Raw genomic sequence first — 27,104 nt, forward strand, 5'->3', positions numbered from 1 at the left:
ATTCAAAAGATGTAGCTCTGGCTTTGGCTCTGTAACCTTGATCAAGACAACTTCTCTGAGACTTCTGATGTTTGCAGTTTGTTTAAAACTAAGGTCCAGAATGCCTGCCTTGGTCATCCAATGGTGTGATGGTGAAGGTTAGATGAGACAGAGTCCAGGAACGACAGTGTACCTGCAGTGCATGTGGCTAGTCATCCACTGCTCAAATTCTTTACTTTTTGCATGCTATTAAAGTAACAGATTTCAAAATAACATTGCCCTTTAACTGACATGTCTGAGAGGACAATAATATGGCCTGAATTTTCTATTGACTGACCAAAACGGTCAGTGTCTGTGTTAGTTTGGGTCCTGATGCTGAAATGGGGTTAGATGTGAGAGATTATCTGTGAGGGAAATGGGAAAGGAGCTGGGAGAGCTGGGAGGGCTGGAAGGCAATACAGGACTGACTCTAGTGAAGGAGAGAGGGAAGGCGGGAAGGTTGGGTGGAACCATCTTAAGCTGCAGTGTAGCTCCAAAAATGTGGCCCTTCAGGAGAGTCTGGCCTCTTCCAGGTGTGTGCCTACTAGGCGCACACAGTCATGTGTGGGAGGCCTGGCCAGGGGGTGTGGTGGTGACAGACTTCAGAGCACAGTGCTGGAGCCATCTTCAGCCACTGGATATCTGAATTTTCATGGCCTCCACAGCATCATAAGACCAGCCTACCATTTTGACATTTTGGTGAACATTATCACCAGTATTCTTAGCATAGTGACTTACTAGTGAAATATGTTCAAGTAGAGAATATAATATAGAAATTATGTCTATGTCAAAACAGAGACCAGTACCCTGCCTTATGTTCAGTGCACTCCAGTCACTGTCAGAAACAATACAAAATTGGCCACCGTTTTTAGGGATTTGTTATCATTGATCTTGAAGTTCTGGTTAATGCAATGACATGAAACAGATTACAGGGACAGTTTTGTAAAGAGGAGAACAAAATGATAACTACTTTTAGGGATGTGATTGTATACTTGTAAAATACAAGAGATATATAATAGCTAGTTTTTGATCTAATAAGATAGTTTGCAAAGTTGACAATATGCAGAACATAAAATAAAAGAGCAATTGAAAAAATATCCAATTCATAGCAGTAATAAAAACATAAAATACCCATACTTAATCGTTAAGTGCAAAAACTTTTGTAAATAGAACTTCAAAACCTTATTAAGAGACAGAAAAGATTTATTTTCATTAATAGATATTCCAGGTTCTTTCATGACGAGACTGAATACTGTAAAGTCATTGATTTTTTTACAGTAGTTCATAGGTAGGTTATAATGCTATGAATAAAAATCCCCTGCAAATTTCTGCCATGAAGTTAATAAAATTATTCCAAAATATTTCTAAAGGAGAAGTACAGACATTTCCAAAAGGCACAAGAAGAGGAATGAAGTGAGGTTACCATGACCACTTTAAAGCTTCAATAATGAATACAGTGTGGCCCTGACTTCAGAAAGGACAATAAATCATGAAACTGCAAACTCAGGAGAGATTCTAGTACATGGAAAACACTGATAAATGGCAAAAGGGGCAGCCAGTGTCAGTGAGGAACGTATTATTCAAATATACCCAAGTAAATTACAAACGACTTTAAGAGCAGAGTTTTTCAAAATAGTTCTGTAGCTTATGAGATGGGTGCAGATATAATATTTATCCTTATCTGTGGGGGTGGGGAGGATGGAGGCTTTTATAAGGTTAAAATGTTAGAAGGAATGAGAAAGAAGAGGTTTTGACTACATAAACGTGGAGATTTTCCATTAATAACCAAATAAAATCAGAAACAAATCCTCTGGAAAAATATTTGCAACAAGTATGATGACAAAAGTTTAGTATTTTAATGTGCTCAGAATGCATTTACTTAATTAAAAAAATAATACCAAGCTATAGTAGATAAGCATTTAAGAACAACATCAGAGAGTTCACAAAAGGGCAACACGAATGGCTAAGAAAATTTTCAAAATGTATAGAGTCAGGAAATACCAAGAGAATATGCAGTGTCACTGAGTTTGTGGTGAGAAGAACACTCCTATGAATTGCTCCTTGGGGTATAAATTTGGTGTGGCCTTTTTGTAAGGCATTTTGGTAATATGTATCCACATCCTTTAACTTAACCACAGTCATTCAAACATACTATTTCCTAAGGAAACAAAGCAAATTGCAGAAAATATTTTTTGCTTGTGTGCAAAGATGTTTGTCCAATCATTATTGAATACCAGAAATATAAACAACCTAAGTGTCCAAAATAGGGAACAATGAGCTAAATTATGATGTTTATAAAAGGTATCCATTAAAACTGTATTTGTGAAAAACTATTAATAACATTGGAAAACCTTTTATTTTATTGAAGAAAGTAGAATACAAAATTGTATGTGTAATATGTCATAGTACAAAAGAAAAGGGAGAAAAGAATAAGGAATATACTAAATTGGCTAATAGTGGTGGATTCTGGATCCTGGATATCTTTTTTTCTTCTGTTTCCTGCTTTTTATAGCTTTCATATTTTCTACAGTAAGAATGAGTTACTTTTATAATTAAAAAAATAAGAAAGTGCTGACAATGCTAATACCAACCAAACACAGTTGGTTCTCTGCCTGATGCGCTCAAATGACCAATTCCTGACACCCAGGGGTTTCAAAGAGAGAAAGTTTATTGCTAGGCATGAAGCAGGAGACCAGATGGCCTACTGGCCTAAAAATCTATCTCCCTGAACTGCAGTAATACTGATAGTTTTATGGTATCAAAAGATGGGCAGCTTTTAGGATACTGAGCACATCGGCTCTAGATGATGTAGGTAGATGATGCTCTAATTACTGAGCATGCACATATTGATTACATGCTTTGTCACAGAATGTATGTAAGGAAATGGTGGCCTTAATATGATGATGGGTGTGATTTTTAGTATTATAATGAAGTGTAGGTCACTTATAAGTTAAAGTCTAAGCTACTGCACATGTCAGGCAGGCCCGTTTTGGTTAGATCCAACTCTGTCTAACAACATAGTTTTGGAATTGGGATGGGTTATTTCTGGGCTGACTCAAAGGGACCCATTAAATCATTAGGGGTTGTCTTTAGTGATCATAAGACTAAAGTTGAAAAACAGGATAAGGGGGTACAAGTGGGGATCAGCCACAGGTGTTTTACAATCACAAGATAAAGGCTATATAGCTATACAATCATTATCAAAGATCAAGACAGCTGGATTACAGTTCAGTAATTTTGGGTATTTCCCTCTGGCTATTCTAATATACAAGAAAGTAAAAGGAAATATCTATATAATGACTCAGTAATCATAATCATTTGTTAAATCCTAGCTTCTTGGCTTCAATGCTAAAAGCTGAAAATGCTTAATTGAAGTCTTTGCAACCAGCCCTAAAAGCCCTAAAATATTGGGTTCTGATTAGGGAAAATTAAGCAGAGACCTATTTCATTAAGTCTGTACATCTGAGATCCTTTTAAGTTTTTTCACATAATATGAGCATATTATCCAGAAATAAGCTTCTTTGCAGGTAGCAAGCATCCCTCCTCCATCTGGTAGAGCTGCATATGAAGTAGGTGGTTGCCAAACAAGCAAAAGGTTAGCTGGAGGCTTTACAATTTAGACGCAACACAGCCTTTCCATAGTCTGCTCTCTTAGATCTACAATTTTGACCAAATTCTCACTATCCCCCCTGCTCCCACCCTGTTCACGCCACTGTTATGTCCAGCCTGGATTCTTTCCAAGTCTCCCAACTTCCTCTTTTGCCTTTCCTTCGGTGTGTTCTCAAACCATCAGCCAAAGAGATACTGTTCAACACAAATTAGATCAAGTCATACCCCTACTCAAAGATCTCCAGTGACTCCCCATCTGGCTACATCAGATCCCTCCAGGGCACTAGGGAGCCCAAGGCCATCCGGCCCCTCCTCGCTCCTTCAGCTTCATTTCCTACCATCCTCCGCTGTGTTCCCTTCTCTCTAGCCACGCTGGCCTCCCTGCTGTTTCTCCGACAACCCAGACATTCTCCCCCCTTGGCACTAGCTACTCCCTCTGATTACAGGGCTCCTTTTCTGGGCATCCACAGGGCCACCTCCTTTCCCTCTTTCAGGTCTTAACTCAAAATCACCTTATCTTTGAAGCATTCCTTGGAAACCTTGTACCTACATCTCAACATTTCATTTTTCATTTACTGTTTCTTCTTAAAAATTTCCACCATCTAGGTGTGCATTTTACTTCTTTATTGTGCCTGTCAGTCTCCCTGAATCATGGGGTAGGTGGTCATTAAAAGTTGAATGACTATGACTCTGCTTGGCTTATACAGTGCCCTCAAAGATAACTGATGACAGATTTTGAAAACAGAAGCAGAAATGTAGCTCACCACACTTTTATTTTATTTTGTTTTATTTTGCCACTTGAAGCATGAAAGGCTACTGAATCAGCCAAAGTCTGTTCCCGTATCCATGATGCAGAAGTTAAATGAGCTCCTGAAACCAATGGGGGCGAAGCACTTGTTGCTGAGGGCCAAGTTTAAGCCCATATGTTTTGAGTAATACCGCCCCATCAGACTGCTTATTGTACAAGGAAAATGTTTTGATAGTCTGTCACTGAAATCTGTTTTTAATGAGAATACCCTGAGATCAGCTATTACTCTTAGAAGATAACATTGTTGGAGAGTTCTTCAAGTATGGGGTTCTATTATGAATGTTTCCCTATCACAGATGTATTGTGAATGGGACTTGAAAGTTGGGAAAAAGCAACTGGCCCTGGGCTGAGCAGCAAGAAATCACCACCTTCGGAGGTGTGGACATGGTGGGGAGGCCCCAGTTTGTGAACACGAGCACTGACCCAGCATGCGTGCTGGCTGTCAGCTGCCCCCAGCCCCAGCCTCAGCACTGCTCCAGGGCTTGGCTCTACTTCTCAAACTGACTTTGTCACTTTGCTGCTCAGAGTAGGAACCTGAAGAATAAGGTACTGGGGAGGAGAAGACTGGCACCCACAGGCGATCTTCTCTATTTTGCCTAGTTATGGGTGAACTTGGCATTGGAACCACTTAGAGGGACAAACTGGTCATCTCTGGAACCATCTTTCCTAGTACCAGGATGGGTCCAGAGGAGATCAGGTGGGGAAGAAAATGTCAAGTGAGAAAACTGGGAAACTAGAGAGTTCAAGACATCTTTATTTGACCTTCATGCATCATTATTAGCAGAGATTTAGTCATGGATATGTTGAAGAACTGGAGAAAGATTACAGACCACTGGCCATGCCATCAAGTCCATGCTCTTCAAGTACAAACTGGCCTGTGGTCAAAGCCAATTTTTTCACTAAAAAGAGATGATAGATGACAGTAGAGGAGCCTGAGACTTTGGAAGGCATCCATAAGTCTTTATTGCCGGGAAGTGCTGTTAGTGGATATTGGATCACGATGAGACATCTTCCCAGGAAAATGAAAAAATGGTATCATCCCAAGGTTACTGAATAGTAAATTTTTATCTCCTGAATATTTAAAAAAAGATCAGGACTCAAAGCTGAAATAAATTACCTTTGGACAAAACAAAACCAGTCAAATCCCAAGTCACTTCGATAGATCTGTGGTCACAAAATTGAAAACAGGACTTCAACACCAGGACCAGATTGGTGGGTTTTTTTTTCCCAATGTGGTATCTGTACTGACTGTCAGCTGATGTAAATCAACATGACACCAAGAAGAGGGAGAAGATTTCCTGAAAACACTGTGAGTAATAAAGAGTTTGTGGGAATCTCTCAACAAAACAAGTTTTATTAAGTTAAGTGTAATTTTCTGATCTCTAAGAAGAAATATGTTTTTTAAAACTTCATTCAAAACATATACAATTGAGCTTAGTTTGTTCTTCCAAGGAGGGCTGGTGTGGTGTGTTTAGAATTGTCAATGTGTATGGGAAGGTATGTGTGGGTTACTCCTTCCACTGATTCATTCATCTAATCAGTAAATATCAGACAGCAGGCAGGGTGCTGGGCTACCTCAGATGAGAAAGAGGCGGGTCCTGAATCTTCTTTAGGGTTTGGAGCCATGGAAACCGAAACTGTATGCTTTACATGCCTCTGTACCTTGATACCTCCATCTGGAACCCAACAGATCCTAGATGTCATTGGCCACACAGGACAAATTAGAAAAGCGGTAGTTGCAATTCTAGTTTTGTGAAGGGTGATTGCTTCAGCTCACGTCCTGTCTGGGGGAGTATAAATAATGTAAATTATTTTTTAGCCCCTTTGAGGGCCAGCAAGTCTGTGCTTCTTTCCCGTGAGGCACCCTCCTTCCCTCCCCAGGCAGGGAAATCTGCTGACCAGAAAGCAGCAGCTTCCTGGGGATTCCCTCAAGCCACTCTAGAAATGAGAGACTTGATCAGGACCTCTGCTTTCTTTAGGGGACGGGGTGAGGAGTGACGTTTTCATCTTATTATCTGAATGGGCTTGGCTTCTTTTAACAGCAAATGTACATTGTTTCTATAGTTGGAAAAAAGGTTATAAAAGACCTGTCCTCTTTTATTGCTAGCTTTTATCCTCTCCACCCACAAATGATCTCAAATATCCTTCACTTATCGGAAAGTAGATCAAATAGAAGAGGAAGAAAGTAAAATCCCCCCCCCCCCCCCCCCCCCGCAAATAGGTGTGTTTTTTTTAGCACATGCTAAATCACGGTATAATCTGAGGACCAGTGCCATGCTTTATACTTTTTTCTTTTGTTTAGTTTTTTAACTTGAGTTTGTTTTGAATAGGGACAAGATCTGTTTGGCCCAGAAATAATAACTTATGTGATTCATTTGATTTTTCAATATTGTAACATCTACCCGGGTGACCTAGTAGCAGAGGCAGAACAGGTCATGGAGGTGGGATGTTGACTGATAGTAACAGGCTGATTTACAGGGCACGAGAGGGGATGCTGGGGTTTGGAGAGCTGAAGTGGGCAGGTGGCAGCCAGGACTCCACCCACCAGGACTTGTTGTCAAGGAGCAGCCTAGCAAAGCGCTGTGCCTTGGCTGGCCCTGCTCTCTGTCGCTGTGCATTAGGGCTCCTGCTGCGGCTCTGCTGAAATATCATTCAGAGGCCTCCTTCCCACTTGACTTCCCTACTGCCTGGGACAGTGGGATGCAAGTGTGTTTTCTCAAGGCTCTTGAGTCAAGGAGAGGAACCAGATAGAGTTACATGTAAATCACTTGGGCATTTGAAGGAAGAATTGTCTAATCTCGGGTGATTTACAAGGTAAAACTTTGTCAACCCCTAATTTACTGTCATTTCTTGTAGGGTTTTCCTCTGCTTGATTTCTTCACGCCCCTTCACCATTATCAGTTTAGGTTCCCATATGCCAGAAATGAAGAGCAAATGCAGATATGTGAAGCTGAAGAAAGGCTGAAAGAAGGGGACAGAAAATTTATCTGGTTGCTTTCATTGTAGACAGCTCTCTTGGTCCCCTCCTTTATTCCTTAATTTCCTTGAGCTCTGGTTTATTCCCCCTAGAAAAGAGTTCCTTCTAGACCTTCCTTCTTGGTAGGCTGGTGTGAGGGTTCTTTTTAATCCCTGTTCACTTCCCTGGTAAAGTCTCCACTTCTGCTCTCACTCCTCTTTCCAAAGGATGCCTATTTCGGTTAGCTAGAGCTGCCGAAATGCAATATACTAGAAATTGCTTGGCTTTTACAATGGGGATTTATTAGGTTACAAATTTGCAGTTCTAAGGCCATAAAAATGTCCAAATTAAGGCATCAACAGGAGGCATCCGGGACAACTCTGTCACATGGGAAGGCACATGGCTGGTGTCTGCTGGTCCTTCATTCCTCGGTTTTGTTGCTTTCAGTTTCTGGCTTCAGTGGCTCTTTGACTTTCTGTGGGTCCTTGCTTGTTTCTCCAGGGCTTTTCTCTCTAAACTCTGGGTGTTTCTCTCTTTATCCTCATAAAGGACTCCAATAAACAGGATTAAGACCCACCTTGAATGGGCTGGGTTACACCTCAATTAAAATAAGCTAAACAAAAGTTCGTATGCACAATAGGTCTATACCCATAGGAAAGGATCAAAAGAACACAGCCTTTTCTGGGATACATAATAGCTCCAAACTAGCACAGTGCCTTTTCTTTTCCAGTGTCAATTCCTGCAGTTAACACAATTAGTAAAACTGTAAAAAAAAAAAAACCAATTACTTTGTCAAAGTGAAATAAACCAGCATCCCCAGTGTTAAATGCCACAGGAATAGTTAGTTACTATTCTGCTTACTCCCCTAATGTGTGTGTGTGTGTTTGATTAGTTGGATCAACATTTGGCTTACAACAAGTGAGGCAAAAGTCTCCTTTTCACTCCTCTAAAATCTGGACTCTTTGAGTTCCTCAAGGATTTAGACAATCGCTGGTCATTCATTCATTCACTCATTCATTCGTCAAGTGCTTATCAAGCATGCCCCTTTGATACTGTGTTAAGAGCTGGGATACAGTACTGAAGATGAAACCCCCAGACCACAGAGTGCTCTGGACTGACATTGAATGACAGATGTTAAATAATTATGTAAACAGTTCATTGAGAATTACCCTAAAACCTGCAGAAAATAAGTACAGGGTGCTGCTCCCTGGGTCTGTGTTCTGGCCTGGGGTTGGGAGTGGGTGCATGGGGAGGAAGACTAAAGACTCAGGCTGTGCAGGAAGAAATGGGTAAAGAAAGGACTGGGCAAACCGCATTTGAGGTGGGGGGACAGGCATATTGAAGTCTTCAAGGAAGGAGAAGCAAGGGCCTCTGGAGAGCTGCAAAAGTCCCCAAGTGGTCAGAATATCAGGGTGGGGAGGTTGAGGTAGGGCACAGGGCCGAGGAGGAGCAGGGCCACATGGCTCCAGCTCGGCATACATTTTGCATGTTTGGAAGAAATGGGTCTCCAACTGGTATTGAGGACTTTGTCCTAAAGGAAATGTGAAGCCACTAAAGCAAAGAAGTGCATGATCAGATTTTCCTTTTCTTTAGATCATTCTGCCTGTTGTAGAGAATGTATTTGAGAGGGAGGCAAGAATGGAGGTGGGAAAACTGGTTAGAGCCAATTGGAGTGTTTTGGGATGGAGAGGACGTTGACTTGGACCACCATGGATGTAGTAGAAATGGTGGGAAGCAGAAGGATTCTAGAACCATTAGGAGGTAAGACCAAATGGACTCAGTGCTTGGTGGGATGAATGGGGGGGGCGGGGTGGAGAAATCAGGGGTGAAGTGGCTTCCCAAGTTCCTGACGGGGAGATCTAGCTAGGGGGAAGGAAACCATTACAAGTTTGGACTTTCGGAGAGAGGAAGAGATTTGAGGACAAAGGTCCTGAGTTCTTTTTGTTCGGTATTGGGGAGGCTCTGAGATGTCCCAGTGTGAATTGGTTTGGAGTTCAGATGAGAGCACTGAGCTGTAATAGAAATTTGGGGGTTGTTGATGTTCAGATCAAATTGCAACCAAGGAAGGCACATGGGGCCCTGCAACAAGGAAAATGTGAGGGAGGAAAGGCCTGAGGTGGAGCCGAGCTGGAGCAGCTTCCCAAGCAGTTGGGAAGCCAGGGCCACGGCAGGGAAAGAGGCCTCAAAGAAGGAGTGCTCGCCAGTGTCCCCCGCTGCTGAGAAGTCAGGTAGCCCAGCACGAGGTCAGCAGAGAGTGCGATTGTCATAAATGGACGTCAGATTCTCTCTCTCTCTCTTATTCAAATGTGCTCAAACCAGGGATGCGAACATAATCCATGCCCCCAGGATGCAAGCTTGCTACTTGTTTCTTACACGAACTCATTTGTCAGCAGAGCTTCAGGTTTCACTGGGGTTTTGGAATGCTGACCTCATATATTGCTTTCTTCTGGAATAAGACCATACTGACTACTTTTGTGGTGGCTTTAACTTCAGCGGAAGGTGAGAGTATAAGAGAACAAAGGTTCATGAACCAAAGTGATGCATGGATTAAGGGGGTCCTGATAGTGTGCCACCAGCAACTTCCCTGTGCCCAGCGTCTCTCTGTTCAAGTCCTTTAGGCTAATTTTTGACATTGTTTCTCTATTCTAAGCTGCTGATGGGGGTAACCGGTGATGACAAGCCAGCTGCCATTGGGGGGATAGAAACTTTATTGGACACATACGGGGACAGCACTACCTCTTGAAACTTTCAAGTTCAATAAATGCCTCAGCGAGTACAGTCTCTGAGGCGAAGTCAGTCCTATATTCCGCAGTTTTAATTGTAGTTGTGGTTCCCTTTTGGTTGAGGGGATCTTATGCATAGAGCATGTCTGAGGATGCTTTCCGGTAGTTATTCTTAGCGTGCCAGGGAAACAGAATTTCCTTTCCCATCTCTGTATCCCATGCCAAATCCTTCAGTTTCCTAAAAAGAAAAAAAAAAAATTTTTCCTGGGCTCATGATTTTCACTATTTAAAGTGTAAATTTGAAATTCCAAATCAAATTATCCATGGCATAAAATAATGTTGCTCGCTGCATGTCAGCCACTTAATCAAAATGTGTAGGATCTGTGGGCGTCTTTACTTTTTACGAGTAGGTGGGCCAAGTGCCTTGGAGGGGGTGGGGTGGGGGTTGCTTGCTGTGTGGGGAAATGTCACTGATTCTGCTTGCTTGGGATACACGCTGAGTTAACCTCATTGGCCTTTTCCCCAGGAATCGATGCGCGTACACGTGGTGGGTCATTATGCTGCTGCACCTGTGTAGCGTGAAGGTCAGTGTGCTTTTCTGATTATAAGAAACCATCCATGCCATTCCATTATAAACCCACCCCACTCATAATGGAATGTACCTCAGCCCGGCGCCCCACGCACTTGCCCTGGCCCGGGAACGGGTGTCATGTGCAGCCCTGACATTCGAGATCCATCCGCCCGTCCCCTCCCCACCACCTGCATCCACCCCAGAAATCAACTCTGTTCCATTTTGAGACACTGTTCTTTGCATGTCTGGTCCTCTTGTGTTATGTGAACGTGCGGTTGTTCCAAGTGAATTTGTACCTGGAAACAAAACACTGTATGAGGATTCTTCCAAAATTAAGGCAGAGAGCTCCGCCGGCTATGGGTAATTAATCACAGTTAATATGGACGCACCGAAACAAGTCTGAAGACAAGAGCAACGATCTCCCCTCCTGATTCACATGACATCTCGGAGTCAGGCTGGGCATTTTGGAGGGTTTGCTGATTCATTTGTAATTGGGCCAGCTTTCCCCCACACCCTCAAGGCTACCCACCAAGTGATGTCCTTCCTATAGTTCACAGATTTGCAAGGTTAGGTAGCAGCCCTGGTTTACAAAAATCGTAGCTAACGAATACTGAACACCAACTATGTGTCATGACTTGTGCTCAGTGCTTTCTGTGGGTGAGTTCCTTTCTATCACAAGAGTCCTCAGAGGTAGGTACAATCCTTTTCCCATTTTGCATAGGAGGGTCCTGGGCCATCGAGGATTAAGTATCTGCCCCAAAGTCTTCTAGTAGGTAAGTAAGACACAGGGATCCAAGCTGAGGTCTGCCTTTTTGGAGCTGGAGTCTGGGCTCTAGTCTGCCCTGCCACTACTCATCTGCAATCTGCAGAGGCGGCTTTTGTTTAAAGAAAACGAATAAAAGCTCACATTTGCATAGCACTTTGCAAATCTACTATGCACATCCACATAGCATATTCAGCTAATCCTTGAAATAACCCTGCAATAAGGAAATCTAAGCCGGAGATACCACGTTAGCATCTCGATTTTTGCTGGCTGGCACGTGAATGAGGCAACTGTAAACTCGGGTCCCTGCTTCTGCACGCCATTGCTTCCAAGTTATGCGGAAGGCAGCTTTCTGAGTTAGTAAATTCTGAGTAACACTTAGAAGATGAGCATGTTTTGTGCTGTATTCAGGGAAGCATTCCCACTTAATCATGAGCTGTCAAATGCCCAGAGTCCATCAGTACAGTAACTGCAAGTCCCCTTTTACTTGCTGAGTATCTCCAGTTTGTTCTGCAGTCACAGCCACTTCTCCTGTCATTTTCTCACATCTTTGGACCTCAGCGAGTGTTTTGTCTCTAAATTTACTCTGCTGCTTCAACCTCTGATCTTCTCCATTTGGGGAAGGCTTAACTCTTAGGAGGAGAAACTTACTTTTTTCCAATGCACAGCATTCTTTTTTTGTTTACATCCCTTTTGGACTTCTGTATTTTCTCCCTGGCTATGAAGATACAGTCAGAAGTTATTTAAAAATGCTACGTAGTTCCTTTTGGGAACATTTGAGTAGCACCTTCACCCTCCCACCACCCCCCTTCTTTCTTTCCAGGTATAGTGTCGGGGGAAGTTAGGGCTTCCCTCACACATCTTCAGATACAAGCTCTGCCTTGAAACAAAACTCCTTGAATCTAATGGCAAAGGTAACACATGGATGATCCTAGGGATTTTATTCAGTGATCCAGGAAGCACAATGGCTGAATATTCACCTTGACGTGGACATGAGTAGCCTCCCACTGGATAGCAGGCGCGAGAGACTTGGATGACAACCGATGAGTCCTAAGAACTTTATTTTGTGAAATATGAGCATAACAATTACAGGTGAAACCTGAAAGGGCAGGATACAACACATGTATTTCCATGTTCCATGGAAGGTAAATGTTAAGTAATTTGGGACCAGACTTTCCACAATATTTCCCAAGAAGATTCCCCACACTCTGAAATGAGACTGCAGCAATACTGGCTGAATTTATGAAAGTATCTGGAGATGAAATAGGGATCATTTCATTGATTGTTTAATGCATGCCCACTTTTCAGCTTTTGAAATGCTTTTCAGCTTCTGTAATGCTCTTACGCTGGGGTACATCTCCAGCCACCAATGATAGCTTTGCATGTGGGGCCTGGGTATTTGCATATTGAAAAAGGCCTGGAGTGATTCTTACAGGAACCCGTGGTTGAGAACCACTGACTAAGAATAATGGGAACTAAGCCTCTATGTGAGTAAGAAAATGGAAAAGAAATCCATGCTGCAGATCTTCATGCTACAAAGGCAAGAATCTTGTTGCTCAAAGATAAGTTTCCCAAAGCCTGTCAGAAGTCTATTTTGGAAAAAAAAATAATTAGGGCTTAACCATTAGAATGGTCAGCATCTCTGCATTTGCTGGGTCCTCTGGAAAGCAGATGCTGGGAGTCCAAAAGGGAAGTAATGCCCATGAAAGAAAAAGGGAGGAACGAGAATTGTGCAGAAGGATGCAGTCAGGCGGAGCTGCTTCTAGCCCAGTGGGGCACTTGGGAGCAAAGCTTGCCTGTAAGAGAGACCCTGATGTTTGGGAATGGCCAGGCCCTCAGTCATCGGCTGGGACACCCTCAGAAGACCATGACCTCACCTCAAAAGCTGAGGCAGATCTGAGGCAAGACAGCTGGGAGCCATCTGCCAAGCACCCTCCTCGCAGCTGAGGAAAGAGTCCTTTCCCAAAGGAAGATCTGAGCAGCGTCTTTCCGTGTCTGCTGCAATCTCTTTGAAGACCTTTGAAAGTCGGTTCTTCTGGGCCTTTCTGAGTTTGGTCAGAAGCAACAGGAGTCAGGAGGTGGTGCCAAGAGGTGATCCTTGATTGGAATTCACTGCTGTAGGTGGAAGCAAGGAAGGGAATGGAAGAAACAGGGAGATATCGAGGCTCATTTGATTACTTTCTGTATCAGGGCATGTTTTAGGAGGCGGTATGTGGAAGAATAGGGCATTGCTATTTGAGGGATCATAAAAAGCCTCTGACATAGGAAGTGAAGCCCAGAGAGGTTGAGTTTTCCCTGAGATTGCCCGGGAGCGACAGGACTCAGGTTGAGCCTCGGCTCAGCATCCCGCCACACACTCCACTCATTTTCAGGTTTGCCTGTGACTGCCCACCACCTCTCCTGGCACACAATGGACCTGTCAGTTCATTCTTCTGGCCCCCAAAACTACACATGATAGAGGAAATCATATTGCTCCACACAACTTTTGAGTTTCTGCTTAAATCTTCCAAACTGAAAATGATCCCCAGGTTTCCCACTCCTTACCCCAGCCCACCCCCTCCTCATCCTTGATAGTGGGCTCTGTATCTACAATGCATTAGTAGACAACAGGACAGAGCCCTGGGTGTCTAAAGCCCATAGCCGGCTTTTCTAAACATACCCTACAGTTCTGCCTTGCTTTTAGGGTATACCGTCATCCAGGCATCACACGACCAAATCATCAGAAGCCTTTACTTCAACGTCACAGTGTGTCATTCTGACACTCATTGGCACAGCATTAAGTATCTGCATTTATTGAGATGGGAGCTCAATTGAAATGCTGACTGTTGTCTTCCTCCTCATAGTTTTTGGGTTCTGGAGTCCTAAGCCACCATATTGCAATAGTTACTGAAGGGAAAGTGGTGAATTTGATGGTGCATGAGGCCCCAGACCTGCACCCCACTAGTAAGGAGCAGCATGGTGGCCCCTCTAGCTCTGCTCCAGTCCCTGCCTCCAGCTCAGCACTACTGGGATATGGGAGATGGATAGTATGGCCCAGCACTGCCAGTGGGTGCTGAGTTATGCCCTTCGGAGGTCAAGGAGACCTTTAACCTTGGGTGAATCTGGAAGGGGTCTTCCCTAGAAATGATGCCTCCTTCAGAGACCCCAGCAGGTGGAAGGTGCTACCCTCTCCCCATTTCTCTCAGACACGAATCATCTGGGGAGCCTTTGCTGCTCCCCATGCCTGGTGGTAACTCCACCACCAATATTTTCCCACTGGGAAGCAGCAATCTCAGCACGGAAATAAAATCATCCTGCTGACTTGGTTGCAGCCTGTCCCAGTAATTGTTCCAGAGTGTCATCTTGACACAGACCCTTACCCAAACCTTCCCCCCTCCTCACGACCAGGCCATGCAGGCTGCAACCCTTTCACTTAACCCTGCTCAGCAGGATCAGCACCACAGAGCACAAATCAAGACCATGGCCACTGAACAACTTCTGAGTCCTCTCAACGAAGGTGCTCTTTGCTTTGACTCCGTCTCGTTAGTTCAAAGTAAGTGCTTTTATAAAGGGCCTGGACTGTCATTTAAACATATTTTTTTCCTCACTTAAAGGTAAATTTATTTCTAGTCCCTTTAAACTCAACCCTGGAGAGGGAGATCAGGAAAGGAAAGAGACTTTTGTGCAGAGTTCAAGGATTGGTTTAAACTAGGGCATGCACACAGCATAGCTCTTTTCTCCAGACCGCATATGGCAAAAAAAAAAAAAAAAACACGCACGTATAGCTAAGAGCTTTGAGCTTTGCTTATTTTAAGTACTGGAGATTGTGGGATTTTACTTGAGCAAAGTAGTACTAGCTTTATGTGCAGCCGCAGAAACTGCTCTTGCTTGGTAGTAGTGGATTTAGAGCTCAAAATTTTCTTTTGCAGCAAGAACTTATTCAGCATTGCTTTCTTCCCCCACTTCTGCCCATTTACATTGTACAGAATTCTTAGGGAACACGGCATTGCTAATATTCTGCAGCATTCTTGGCATAGTGCTGTAAATCAGCATATATGGGTGCCTGGGTCTGTTTGCTGAGCTCTGCTTGCTTAATGAAGGTTCTTGCTTTACACGATTTCAACCAGTAAGTCAGTATTTTTATGATCACAGCTAAATTTACACCACAAGTGGATATGTATTTTTCTTTCCCACTTGCAGATATATGTTTCTGAAAATATCATCCAGAAAGAGAAAATAGAAGTAGGATTTGGGAATATTTTATTCTTAAAATTTTTGGATAGAAATTATCCTGGGTCATTCTGGCCCAAAGCAGCCTTGTAAATTAATAGGAATTAAATGCCAAGCTCAAGGGCCCTATTACACAAGCTCAGCTGGGCTAGGATGTTTGAGATGGAGACATGGACCCAATCATTCATTTGTTCACTCTGCAATTATTTATTGAGCACCAGCTATGTACCAGGTATTGGGGATACAGTCGTGAACAAAACAGACTGATCCCTGTACTTCGTGAGGGTTAGTCAGAAAATGATCAACACAAATATGTATATAGCATGATTTCAGGAATGAGGAAGTGCTAAGAAGAAGAGAGAGCAGAGTAAGGATAGTTGGAGAAAAGAGAGCCAGGGACATGCTGTTTTTACCTGTTCTGCCATTTCACCCCGAAAGTCTGGGTGCTACCTCCAGAAACCCATGCAGTCTCTGTGAACCTGCATCAAAATACACACCAGAGGTTGTTTTATTTGGGCTGGTTATTTTTGAAGGGGGCTGCCCAGGGTTTTTTCATTTTGTTTTGTTTTGTTTTAAGATTTTATTTCATGGATGACTTTATAAAAAAAGTAAACAGTTTCACATGCAAATTCAGAATTGTAGCTTCTCTTGAAAAGAAATCAAAAGCTCTTGTACCACTAGACCCACATCCTGCTTGGAAGCAATGGACAGGAGCTGAGTGAGGGGGTCCCTGTCAGGTCAGGGGGGGCGTGTGATCTTCAGAGTGTCCTAGTTCTCAGTTAGCTCTCTTCCCTGGTGGTCTCTGTGGGCAGCCCTTGTTTTATGCTATTTTGTTGCTAGCTCCACAGCCCTACATTTCCTCTGTGAGGGCAGTGATGCTTCCAGTATTAAGGAACCTCTGGGTGGGCACTGTGGATGCTTTCTTATCTTCCTCTCTCTAAATCACTTGATTAAGGTTTGACTCTCCTTGATGGCTGCAAGGGGTTGCCAAGATGCCAAACCATCACAGTCCCAAGCTAAGTTGCCAAAGCCATCTTAGGTCCAAGAATAAGCTCTAACCCTTTGCAGTCTTGGATTGCTCTCCCCTAGCTGGTGAAACAGGGGAGGCAATGTGGATTCAAAATCATCTAGTTTATCTTCACTCACCACTATCCCAGGTCTAAATGACTGATATGCTGTTGGAGTTATGGAATCATTACACTCCTGCTTCGTTAGAACTCGGGCTCATTCTCTGGTTAGTCAATTTTTATCCCCTATTCAATTCCACCCACCAGACTTAACTTCCCCCAAAATAGAGTTAGCTGCAACAGATGTTATTTTGCCCCCATGACCATGTACATCATTTCTATGTGGCTTTGCAGAGTATAATGCCATTACTCTGCAAAGGCACAGGGAGGGAGGGGTTTGGCCACAGCAACTGCAAGTGGCAATGCTATCTGAGCTGGGCCCATTGCTCTATGGGGTACATTCCAGTGGGGTCATTGGCTCACTTGGCAAGAATGTCAGTATTTGGCAGTGTCCCCCTCTTTATCTCAGCTGGTTCAACCAATGTTGGCCTAGAAGTCACTTAAATAAATGTGTACATAGAACATTTCCAACATAACTTGACTATCATAACATACATTTTGAAGCTCTCTAATCAATTAAACTAATAACCTTCCCTTACTCCATTGCAGTAGATTCTGTGCTGGGAAACGCCCTCCCTCCTGCTACATGTGTCTGTCTTTATTTCAGAAGCACACCTCCGAGTCTCCTGCACAGCCTTTTGCCCCAGCCAGTATTCCCCATTAGTGAAGACAAGTCTGATCCTACAATATGCTTTTTCCCCACTTCCCAGACATGTGCTTATTCTTCTGAGAGTGGATCTCTTTATAGCTGCCCTAAGGCTGCAAATCACCTCTGTTCAAGAACCACCAGCTTTAGCATCCCCTGAGAGCTTAGAAATGCAGAGTTCCAGGTCCACCCTAGAGCTACTAAATCTATATCTGCATTTTAATAAGATTTGTGAAATTCATGGGGACATATAAGTTAGAAAAGCACTGACTTCTACCAAGGCCAAATCTGTGAACAGGCTTCTACCACGTCATCAGTGCTCAACCCCTCCCGTGTGATCCCACTACCTCTCATGCAAAACTTCCTCCCACAATGTATAGGCTTTCTCCGATAGTTGATTATTAATTCTCACCATCAAACACAGTTCTGTGCATTTTGTGATTTTACTTTTGGATTGTTTGTATATTCAGCTATTGGTAAATGCTACCGTATCATTAGCAGTTGGATCCAATACAAAATATCCTTGGAAGCTGAGTCATTCACCATAAATACCTAAGTGGTCATTCGGGGGAAAGTAATCTTACAGTGCAGTGCAACAGTGAATGTAGAGTGTGGGCAAAAAATAATTAAAGTCACTAAAACGAAGTTGTTAAATTAAACAGACTGTTATCGCCAGTCAAGCAAGATAGAAAAGTGGTTAGGAGCTGACACCGGCAGTCTGACAGCCAGTCTGGGTTAGAATACAGCTTTGCTGCCAACTGTGTGACGTTGGGTAGGTTGCTTAGCCCAGTAGTTTGCAGGCCCAGCTGCTCACTAAAATCATCCTTGGAGCTTAAAAATAAATTTGCAACTCCTGGGACCTGCCAACAGAGACCCTGATTCATAGGCTCTCTGGTGAAGCCAGGCATTGCCATTAAAAAAAAAAAAATCCTTGGATCATGTTCCTGCACTGCCAGGTTTGGGAACCACTGACAATGCCTCTGAGCCTCTGACTCCTCATTTCTAGAATGAAGATATTAACAGAGCAGCCTCATGGGGTTTTTGAGAGAATTAAATGGTAAAAGTTAGGGAAAGATCCAGCCATATGCCTGACACAGGAGTTGCTCAACCATTGATAGAGATGGTGGTGGTGGTGGTGATGATGGTGATGACTATGGTTGTGATGATGATGATGACGCAGGTTCCATTTACACACCAATTAGCTAAGTTCAAATCTAAAGTGCTTTTTTCTGAAATATCAGCTTTACTTCATACAGAAGTCTGTTCAGAAGCCCACAAACAAAATTGTCAGAGTAAACCAGGTTATTTTATTACAGTTGCTGCTATCTCTGCACTGGGCTTGATAACAGCCTTTTAAATAATTCTCTTATGCCTGTTCAGCACTTTTCAGTTTTCCAAGTGCTTTTACATGCATCCCCTCACTCGATTGGCATACCCCCAACATCAGGAGGTACACAGAGCTGTGACATAATCTTAAACCTCATTTTTTAAAAATTCAGTTTTAGTGAGATATAGTCACATACCATATAACCATCCATGGTGTACAATCAACCGTTCACAGTATCATCATATAGTTGTGAATTCATCACCCCAATATATTTTTGAACATTTTCCTTATACCAGAAAGAATCAGAATAAGAATAAAAAATAAAAGTAAAAAAGAACACCCAAATCACCCCCCCCATCCTATTTTTCGTTTAGGTTTTATCCCCATTTTTCTACTCATCCATCCATATACTGGACAAAGGGGAGTGTGGTCCACATGGCTTTCCCAATCACATTATCACCCGTCATAAGCTACATTTTTATACAATCATCTTCAAGATTCAAGGGTTCTGGTTTGTAGTTTATAGTTTCAGGTATTTACTGCTAGCTCTTCCAATTCATTAGAACCTAAAAAGGGTTGTCTACATTGTGCATGCCAGTGCCCATCAGAGTGACCTCTTGGCTCCTTCTGGAATCTCTCTGCCACTGAAGCTTATTTCATTTCCTTTCACATCCCCCTTTTGGTCAAGAAGATGTTCTCCATCCCATGATGTCGGGTCCAGATTCATCCCTGGGAGTCATGTCCTGTGTTGCCAGGGAGATTTACACCCCTGGGAGTCAGGTCCCATGCAGAGGGGAGGGCAGTGAGATCACCTAAATTTCATTTTTTAAACTGAGGACACAGACTTAGAGAAGCAAGGAGACTTGTTTAAAGCTGCCCCCTGGACGATCTAGAATGGAGTTCAGGTCTTTGTACCTTGAGTCTGTGCTGACTGATATATTTCTACCAAAAGTTCATACTAAGAGGAATTTCCCAGGCAAATCTTCTTGACTGACTGTTAATGAATTCCCCAGGTTTGATTAACAGTTGACTGGGAAACATTGTTGTTTCCTGGATCAGACTCCAATTTAGTCTTATCTTCAGGTCTCTCTCAAATCTGAGGAGACCAAACCCAGAGGATCTTTTTTTTCAATGGAGAATCAATGGCCATTGACGGCAAAACAATGAAGGCCCACATAAATTTTTAAAAAATTACACAATGTAGGTATTTGTTAGAGAGAAGAAAATATGACATGGTCCACTAATCCTGTATTGTAGCACTTGTATCTGCAATTTTTCATGAATTCCCTCAGGTAATTAGTTTCATGAAATACTGCCAGGTGGCAATTTTATGCTTTCCCAGCTCTCCTCGAAATATCTGAAATATTAGACAAGCACTCTTACTGGAACATTGCGTCAAGTAGTTTAGGAGAATGTGCAATGCAAGACAGTATCAAACATTAAGTTTATATGCAACCTACTGACACCATACACATGGGAACCTCTACAAAAACCTCCTTGCCTCCCTCACCACAGTTTTTTTTTTTTTTTTTCTCAGTTTGAGGAGTTTTTGAGGAGCCAAGAATTCCCTCTCAGTTCCACCTCAGTCAAATTATCATCTCTCCTCTCCTCTCTTCCAGCACTGGTCCTGTCTCCCAGAGAAATGGCCACTCTCTACTTTCTTGAAAACCATGGAACCAACTGTGATTGTTACCTATCTAAACTTTCCCCAAGTTTATTTATAGCCCTAAAGCCCTTTGGTGTCACTTGAAGGAGAAATGTTTAATTACTTTCTCTAGTGGTCACCATCTTGTTTCTCTCCTTCCCATCCTGTTTCCTATATTGACAAAGGATCACTCTGTCCTTCTCACTCATCTGCTTATTTGCCCAATAACTACTCTATACACTCATTAGTCCAATAATCCATGTCCTATTTCTTTCTTACATTCGTGCATGAAAAGGTACAATTACAAGTTGAGAAGTGGAAACATCAATCAATACAATAAATTAAAAATTAGAACTCCAATTCTATATTATTTAACAATTTAAGCATCTTAAAACTCAACAGGTGTGCCCAGTGTAATCCAAGGAGCTACCCTATTCATACTGATTTTTCAAACTGGAATCCTACTTCCAAGCAAAAGAGTTTGGAATAGCAGTTGAGGAATTGAGTATTGTTTCAGGTGCTACATTAACTTATTTTGAGAACTTTAAAGCAAGTTTCATTCTACAAATATGCATTATTTAACATAAATTATTTATTCATGAATGTTTGTGGAGTGACTACTCTAGGCCAGACACTGTGTGAGGTGTAGGAGATGAAATGGCAAGCAAAACCAGCCCTGATCCCTGCCTTTCCAGAGCTCACAGTCCAATCAATGTGAAAAGTCACTCAAATCATAGCTGATGTTCTGAGCATGCATGACATGGGAGCTTTAACCAGACTGGGTTTCAGGGAGGTGTCCCTAAGGAAGGGACACTTGGGACTGAAATGTTTGTTGTATTTAATTAAATAAAGGAGAAAGATTTCTTTCCTTTCTCCTAAAAAACTAAGTCATCTACACCAAGAAAGTCTGCCTACATTATTTAAGAGGTATGAAAAAGAAAACAAGCTAATACTTTTATATTGCCTTTTCTAGAATTGTCCTTTTAATCTTTAAAGTGTACTTCTCATTCCCGTGAACATCATTTCCTTTTATTAGAAAGATGGGTTTGGACTCCTTTCTCTGGCCAATTGCTCTAGGGGTTTTAGTGTACTGTAGGTCCATTACAGGCTTTCATAAGTGTTTTGAGAGTCTTCAAGGAAATGAATAATGATAGCTATTTGCTTTATCATGCACCCAAAATAATTAATGTGAAAAGTTAGTGTGTTGGTCATAAAGCTATGTTCGATGTAAGAAATCTGCCTGAGCGCTGTGAAAAGGAAGAATTATGGTACAAGCCAAGTAGAGACACAGTAGAGTAAAAAATGAATGCCAAAGTAATTTCTCCTAATAATACCAAGATGAAATACAGGAATAATTAATAAGTAATACATTAGCCTAATGTGTATCAAGGGAGTGGTTAGTTAAGTACAAGCTACTGCACTAAAAGCAACATTTCCTATAGCAGAGCCTTGTTCTCTTTATTCCCCTTCTCTGCATATGACTTTATTCCCCCCCCCCAAAAAAAAAACAGAAAGAAATATATGTAGACAATGTATTGAAAATCATTTGTTTGGTTCCATTTATACTCAATTAAGGCTTAATTTCAACTTGAGATCTAAATTTTTTAATATAATTGATACAGAAATCAGGAAACATGAAAGAAAACGCCTATTCTCTTCCCATTCCAGAATTAACAGTGTCACAACAATTGTTATTGGGTATTTTCTCATCCTTCCCACCACATTCATTCATTCTATGACCCTTAACTCCTCGTGTCAGGGCTGTGGAGCCATAGAAATGAACAAGACAGCAGATATTCACATAAATATCATGTACGTGTTAGTATTTCAAAGTGTGTTATTAGTAGATTGTGCCGGTTTGAGTGTATTGTGTCCCCCAAATGCCATTATCTTTGTGGTCTTGTGTGGGGCAGAAGTTTTGGTGCTGGTTAGATTTGCTTGGAGTGTGCCCCACCCAGCTGTGGGCAATGATTCTGATGAGATGTTCTCATGGAGGCGTGGCCCCACCCATTCGGGGTGGGCCTTTATCAGTGGAGCTACATAAATGAGCTGACTCGGGGGGAAAAAGAGAGTGCAGCTGGGAGTGATATTTTGAAGAGAAGCAAGCTTGCTAGAAAGGAACGTCCTGGGAGAAAGCCGTTTTGAGGCCGGAGCTTTGGAGCAGATGCCAGCTGCCTTCCCAGCTAACAGAGGTTTTCTGGACGCTTTGTGGCCTTAAGACTGTAATTGTGTAGTGAAATAAACCCCCGTTTTATAAAAGCCTATCCATCTCTGGTGTTGTGCATTCTGCAGCATTAGCAAACTAAGACAGATTTTGGTACCAGAGAAGTGGGGTGCTTTTGCTGCTGAGTTTGCAAATACCAAACATGTTGGAACGGCTTTTTAAATGGATAAGGGGGAATTTCTGGAAGAGTTGTGAGGAGCTTGATAGAAAAGGCCAAAACTGCTTTAAAGAGACTGTTTGTGGAAATATGGACTCTAAAGATACTTCTGATGAGGACTTGAACAGAAATGATGAATGTGTTGTAAACTGGAAGAAAGGCGATCCTTGTTTTAAAGTGGCAGAGAATTTGGCAAAATTGAGTCCTGGTGTCAGATGGAAGGAAGAATCTGGAAGCAACAACTTGGAATACTTAGTTGAGGAGATCTCCAGACTACGTGTGGAGGACGTATCCTGGCTTCTCCTTGCAGCTTATAGTAAAATGCGAGCAGAGAGAGATAAACTTAGAACTGAACTTTTGGGTTCAAAGAAACCAGAAGTTGATGGCTTGGAAAATTACGGGCTTCCAGTGGGTAGAATCCCAGAAGCTACAGCCCAACCTGAGGACAAGCCAAGATTGGATAAGGAGTTAAGCAGAAAGGATTTGTGGAAACTCCTATTGTCTGATGGCTTTGACCCCTGCATGCTTCATGCAAAGCCAACAGAATTTTTGCGAGATCTTTATAGACGGAGCCATTGCCGGTCTGGACTGGAGGAGACAGACAAGGAAAAAATTAAAGGAAAAATCTCTTCAAAGACAGAGCCATGGAGGTTGAGGTCGGGAGTCAAGAGGTTTAGGGCTGGGAGAGCGGAGCAGCCCACATGCATGGAAAGGGTGAGTTTGCCCTGGAGGTCGAGGGCGGGCTTTCCGCCTCGATGCTCTGGAAGAGTTTTGGCACCTCAGGTCCCAAAGAGGGTGTAGCACATTTCCAGGGAATTGGGGAGAGCCTGGCTGCCACCACATTGTTCTGAAGGGGTTGAGCATGTGACCCGGAGATGGAAGGGAATCCGGGAGCTGCCCCGATGTTTGAGGAGGGTGGGGCTGAGAAGGTGGTCTCCCCAATGTGTGGAAATGTTGGAGCACTCACCTAAGTGTTTGGAGAGGAACGGGCTGCAGAAAAGGCCCTTGGGAAGGGTTAGGCTCCCACTCTCTCAAGCCCCAAGGATGCAACATTGTTCTGTAAATGACTCTCGGACTTGAAATCTAATGGACTTTGTCCTGTGGGTTTTAGGAACTGTTTTGCTCCTGTTAACCCTGTTTTCCTTACTGTTCCTCCTTATGGCAATGTAAATGTTTATCCTATGAATGTCTCTCCTTTGTATATTGGAAGCACATAACTTGTTCTAGGTTCACAGATCCACAGCTAGAGGGGAATTATGCCTTAGAACTGACCAAGCCTAAACTGATTTTGATGGGATTTTGTACTTAACTTTTGTTACTGAAATGATTTAAGTTTTTGTGATATTGTGATGGAATGAATATATTTTGTATTTGGAAAGATAATGTCATTTTGGGGTTCAGGGGGTGGAATGTGCCGGTTTGAGTGTATTGTGTCCCCCAAATGCCATTATCTTTGTGGTCTTGTGTGGGGCAGAAGTTTTGGTGCTGGTTAGATTTGCTTGGAGTGTGCCCCACCCAGCTGTGGGCAATGATTCTGATGAGATGTTCTCATGGAGGCGTGGCCCCACCCATTCGGGGTGGGCCTTTATCAGTGGAGCTACATAAATGAGCTGACTCGGGGGGAAAAAGAGAGTGCAGCTGGGAGTGATATTTTGAAGAGAAGCAAGCTTGCTAGAAAGGAACGTCCTGGGAGAAAGCCGTTTTGAGGCCGGAGCTTTGGAGCAGATGCCAGCTGCCTTCCCAGCTAACAGAGGTTTTCTGGATGCTTTGTGGCCTTAAGACTGTAATTGTGTAGTGAAATAAACCCCCGTTTTATAAAAGCCTATCCATCTCTGGTGTTGTGCATTCTGCAGCATTAGCAAACTAAAACATAGATGTTCAAAAAAGTTTCTGTGGTCAAATAAGGATGGGAAACACTGAGTTAAACAAACCTAATCAGCTTTCTTTGCTACAGAATGTCACAGAATGTGAGGGGGACTTCAAAATGCAATATTGACAACAACAAAAATTTTTAACCTATCATCTACTGACTCATGGATCCTTGGGTATACCCTGGGAATTGCTAATCTAAGCATTTAGAACAGGGTTCTGCCTCCAAGGAAGAAGGCTGATATTAGCAGAGCAGATTAGAGCCCCAAACAAGAAGTGTGGGGTTCAGGACATGGTTTTAACTCTGGGGTAGAGAAGGCAGCAAACCTCTAGTGGAGGAGTGTGGGAAGCCAGCACAGAGCTCAGTTGTATACACCAAACTATTTATTTTATTTGCATTTATTTATTTATTTTATTTATTTGCATTATTAATTATAATAGTATTATTAGTAATAAAAGCACTGTGCTGAAGTGCCAGGGATTTTAGCACAATGGATAAAGAGTATAGGCTCTGGCCTCAGATTTCTTGGGTTTATATCTACATTTTACCACTGCTGATATATGACCCAAGGAACATTACTTTACCTCTCCAAGCCCCCAAATTTTCATATGTAAATGCAACTAATAATAGAAGTAATAGTAATAATAATGCTTACTACAAGGAATATTCTGAGGATCAAATGAGATATCATGGGTGAAGCACTTAGAACAATACCTGGCACATAACAACTGTTCATTAAATGCTCATTGATTATTAAATGCTCATTAACCTTCCCAATCCTGTGAGGCAAATATTGCCATCTCTATTCTACAGATGACAAAACTGAGATTCCAAAAGGTTAATGAGGCACCAGGGTTTAGACATGTCAAACGTAATGGAGCCAGCATTCAAACCTAGGTAACCCAACTTCTATGCCATCGTAGAGTAGCGTGCCAATGCTGAAGACCAGTGTCATACAGATACCAGCTTCTCAGACTAGTGATAGACTTCATTTACAAATAGATCTCTGTCAGGAATGGCTCCAAAACTGGACTAAGCTACTGTAATTGAATGGTAATGTAGACAGGACAGACTCAGACTCTTTTCGATGTACTGTTCTAAGAAAGCTAGACTCACTCTACCTGATCTTGGAAAATTAAGCGGGGTTGGAAGTGGCACATTTACTTGCTAAACTATTTATGTTCCTAGGTACATAGGTCATTAGATGTGCAATAACTTGTTGGCAAAAGGAAATACATTTTTGACTGTGGGAACCAGCAGATACAAATTTCATGAGCTGGGCAGCAGTTAAATTTCTGGAGGTGGGGAATGGCTCCTGTAGGGTGAAAGCCATGATAGAAAACCATTATATTTAGCAATGGGTGTTGTAGCCTAGTTCCAGACCAACTCAACTCTTGGTCAAATGTAAATGATCACTTCCTTACCTTAGCCACCATACATAGGAAAGAGGTAACATTATCCAGGAAAACAAAGCAAAACAAAAATATACTTTAGTCTGCACTGTTCTGTAAACAATGTCCAATATGCAATTTAAAAATTATTATAAAGCATGCAAAGAAGCAAGAAACTCTATCCACAATGAATGGAAAAATATGGAAGCAGGATCACAAATGACCTGGATATTGGGACTAGCAAAGATTTTAAAATATTTTTTGTAAATATGTTCAAGGATTTTTAGAAAATGATAATCAGAATGGATGAAAAGATGATGAATCTCAGCAAAGAAGACATAAAAATTCTAGAGTGAAAATTAATACCTGAAATTTTAAAAGATACTGTATGAACTTATGACTAGAAAAGAAACTGCAAAAGAAAAGATCAGTGAACTTAAAGACTGGTTATTAGAAACTGTTCAAAGTAAATCACAGAGTGAAAAGATATTGAAAAATACTTTACAAATCATCGTGGCTTGACAAGTGGTCTAAAATAATTGTAATTGGAATTTTGGAATGAAAAAAGAGAGAAAATGTGCCAGAAATCATATTTGAATAAATAATGGATGAAATTTTTCAAATTTTATGGGAAAGCATCACTGTACAGAGCCAAGAAGCCCAGTAAATTCCAAGTAATAGAAATACAAAGAAAACCACACCTATGCATGTGAAAAATCAAACTTGTGAAAAGCAATGATAAAGAAAATATCATAAAAGCAACCACAGGAAAAAAGGACACATTACATACAGAGGAACAGTGATGAAGAAAAATGATGGCTGACTTCTTATCAGGAACAGTTTAAGTCAGAACACAACAGAGAGCATCTTAAATTGAGAAAGGTTCTGTAGAGGAAGAATACACCAAGTTCTGAGGACAGAGGTTGTGACTTGTCAAGTAGTCAAGAAAGGCTTTCTTAATGAAGTGCCATCTGAGCTGAAAACTATGGATAAGATCTTAGGAAGGCATAGAGAAGGGAAGATGATCCAGGTATGTGTAAGGCCCCTGTAGTTAAGATAA

At 42.1% G+C, this 27,104-nt stretch overlaps 1 protein-coding gene across 2 annotated transcripts in view; it reads left to right on the top strand.

Annotated features, from left to right (window-relative positions):
* HECW1 (HECT, C2 and WW domain containing E3 ubiquitin protein ligase 1) overlaps positions 1 to 27,104 on the top strand; it is a 402,469-nt gene that overhangs the window by 112,659 nt on the left and 262,706 nt on the right. For both annotated transcript variants that reach the window (XM_037837142.1, XM_037837143.1), the window contains exon 2: positions 10,641 to 10,698. In XM_037837142.1, coding sequence (XP_037693070.1) covers positions 10,672 to 10,698 — 27 coding nt within the window. In that variant the 5' untranslated portion in view covers positions 10,641 to 10,671. The remainder of the gene's footprint in view (positions 1 to 10,640; positions 10,699 to 27,104) is intronic.

This window comes from Choloepus didactylus, chromosome 5 (assembly GCF_015220235.1).
Source record: "Choloepus didactylus isolate mChoDid1 chromosome 5, mChoDid1.pri, whole genome shotgun sequence".
Classification (NCBI taxonomy): Eukaryota; Metazoa; Chordata; class Mammalia; order Pilosa; family Megalonychidae; genus Choloepus; species Choloepus didactylus.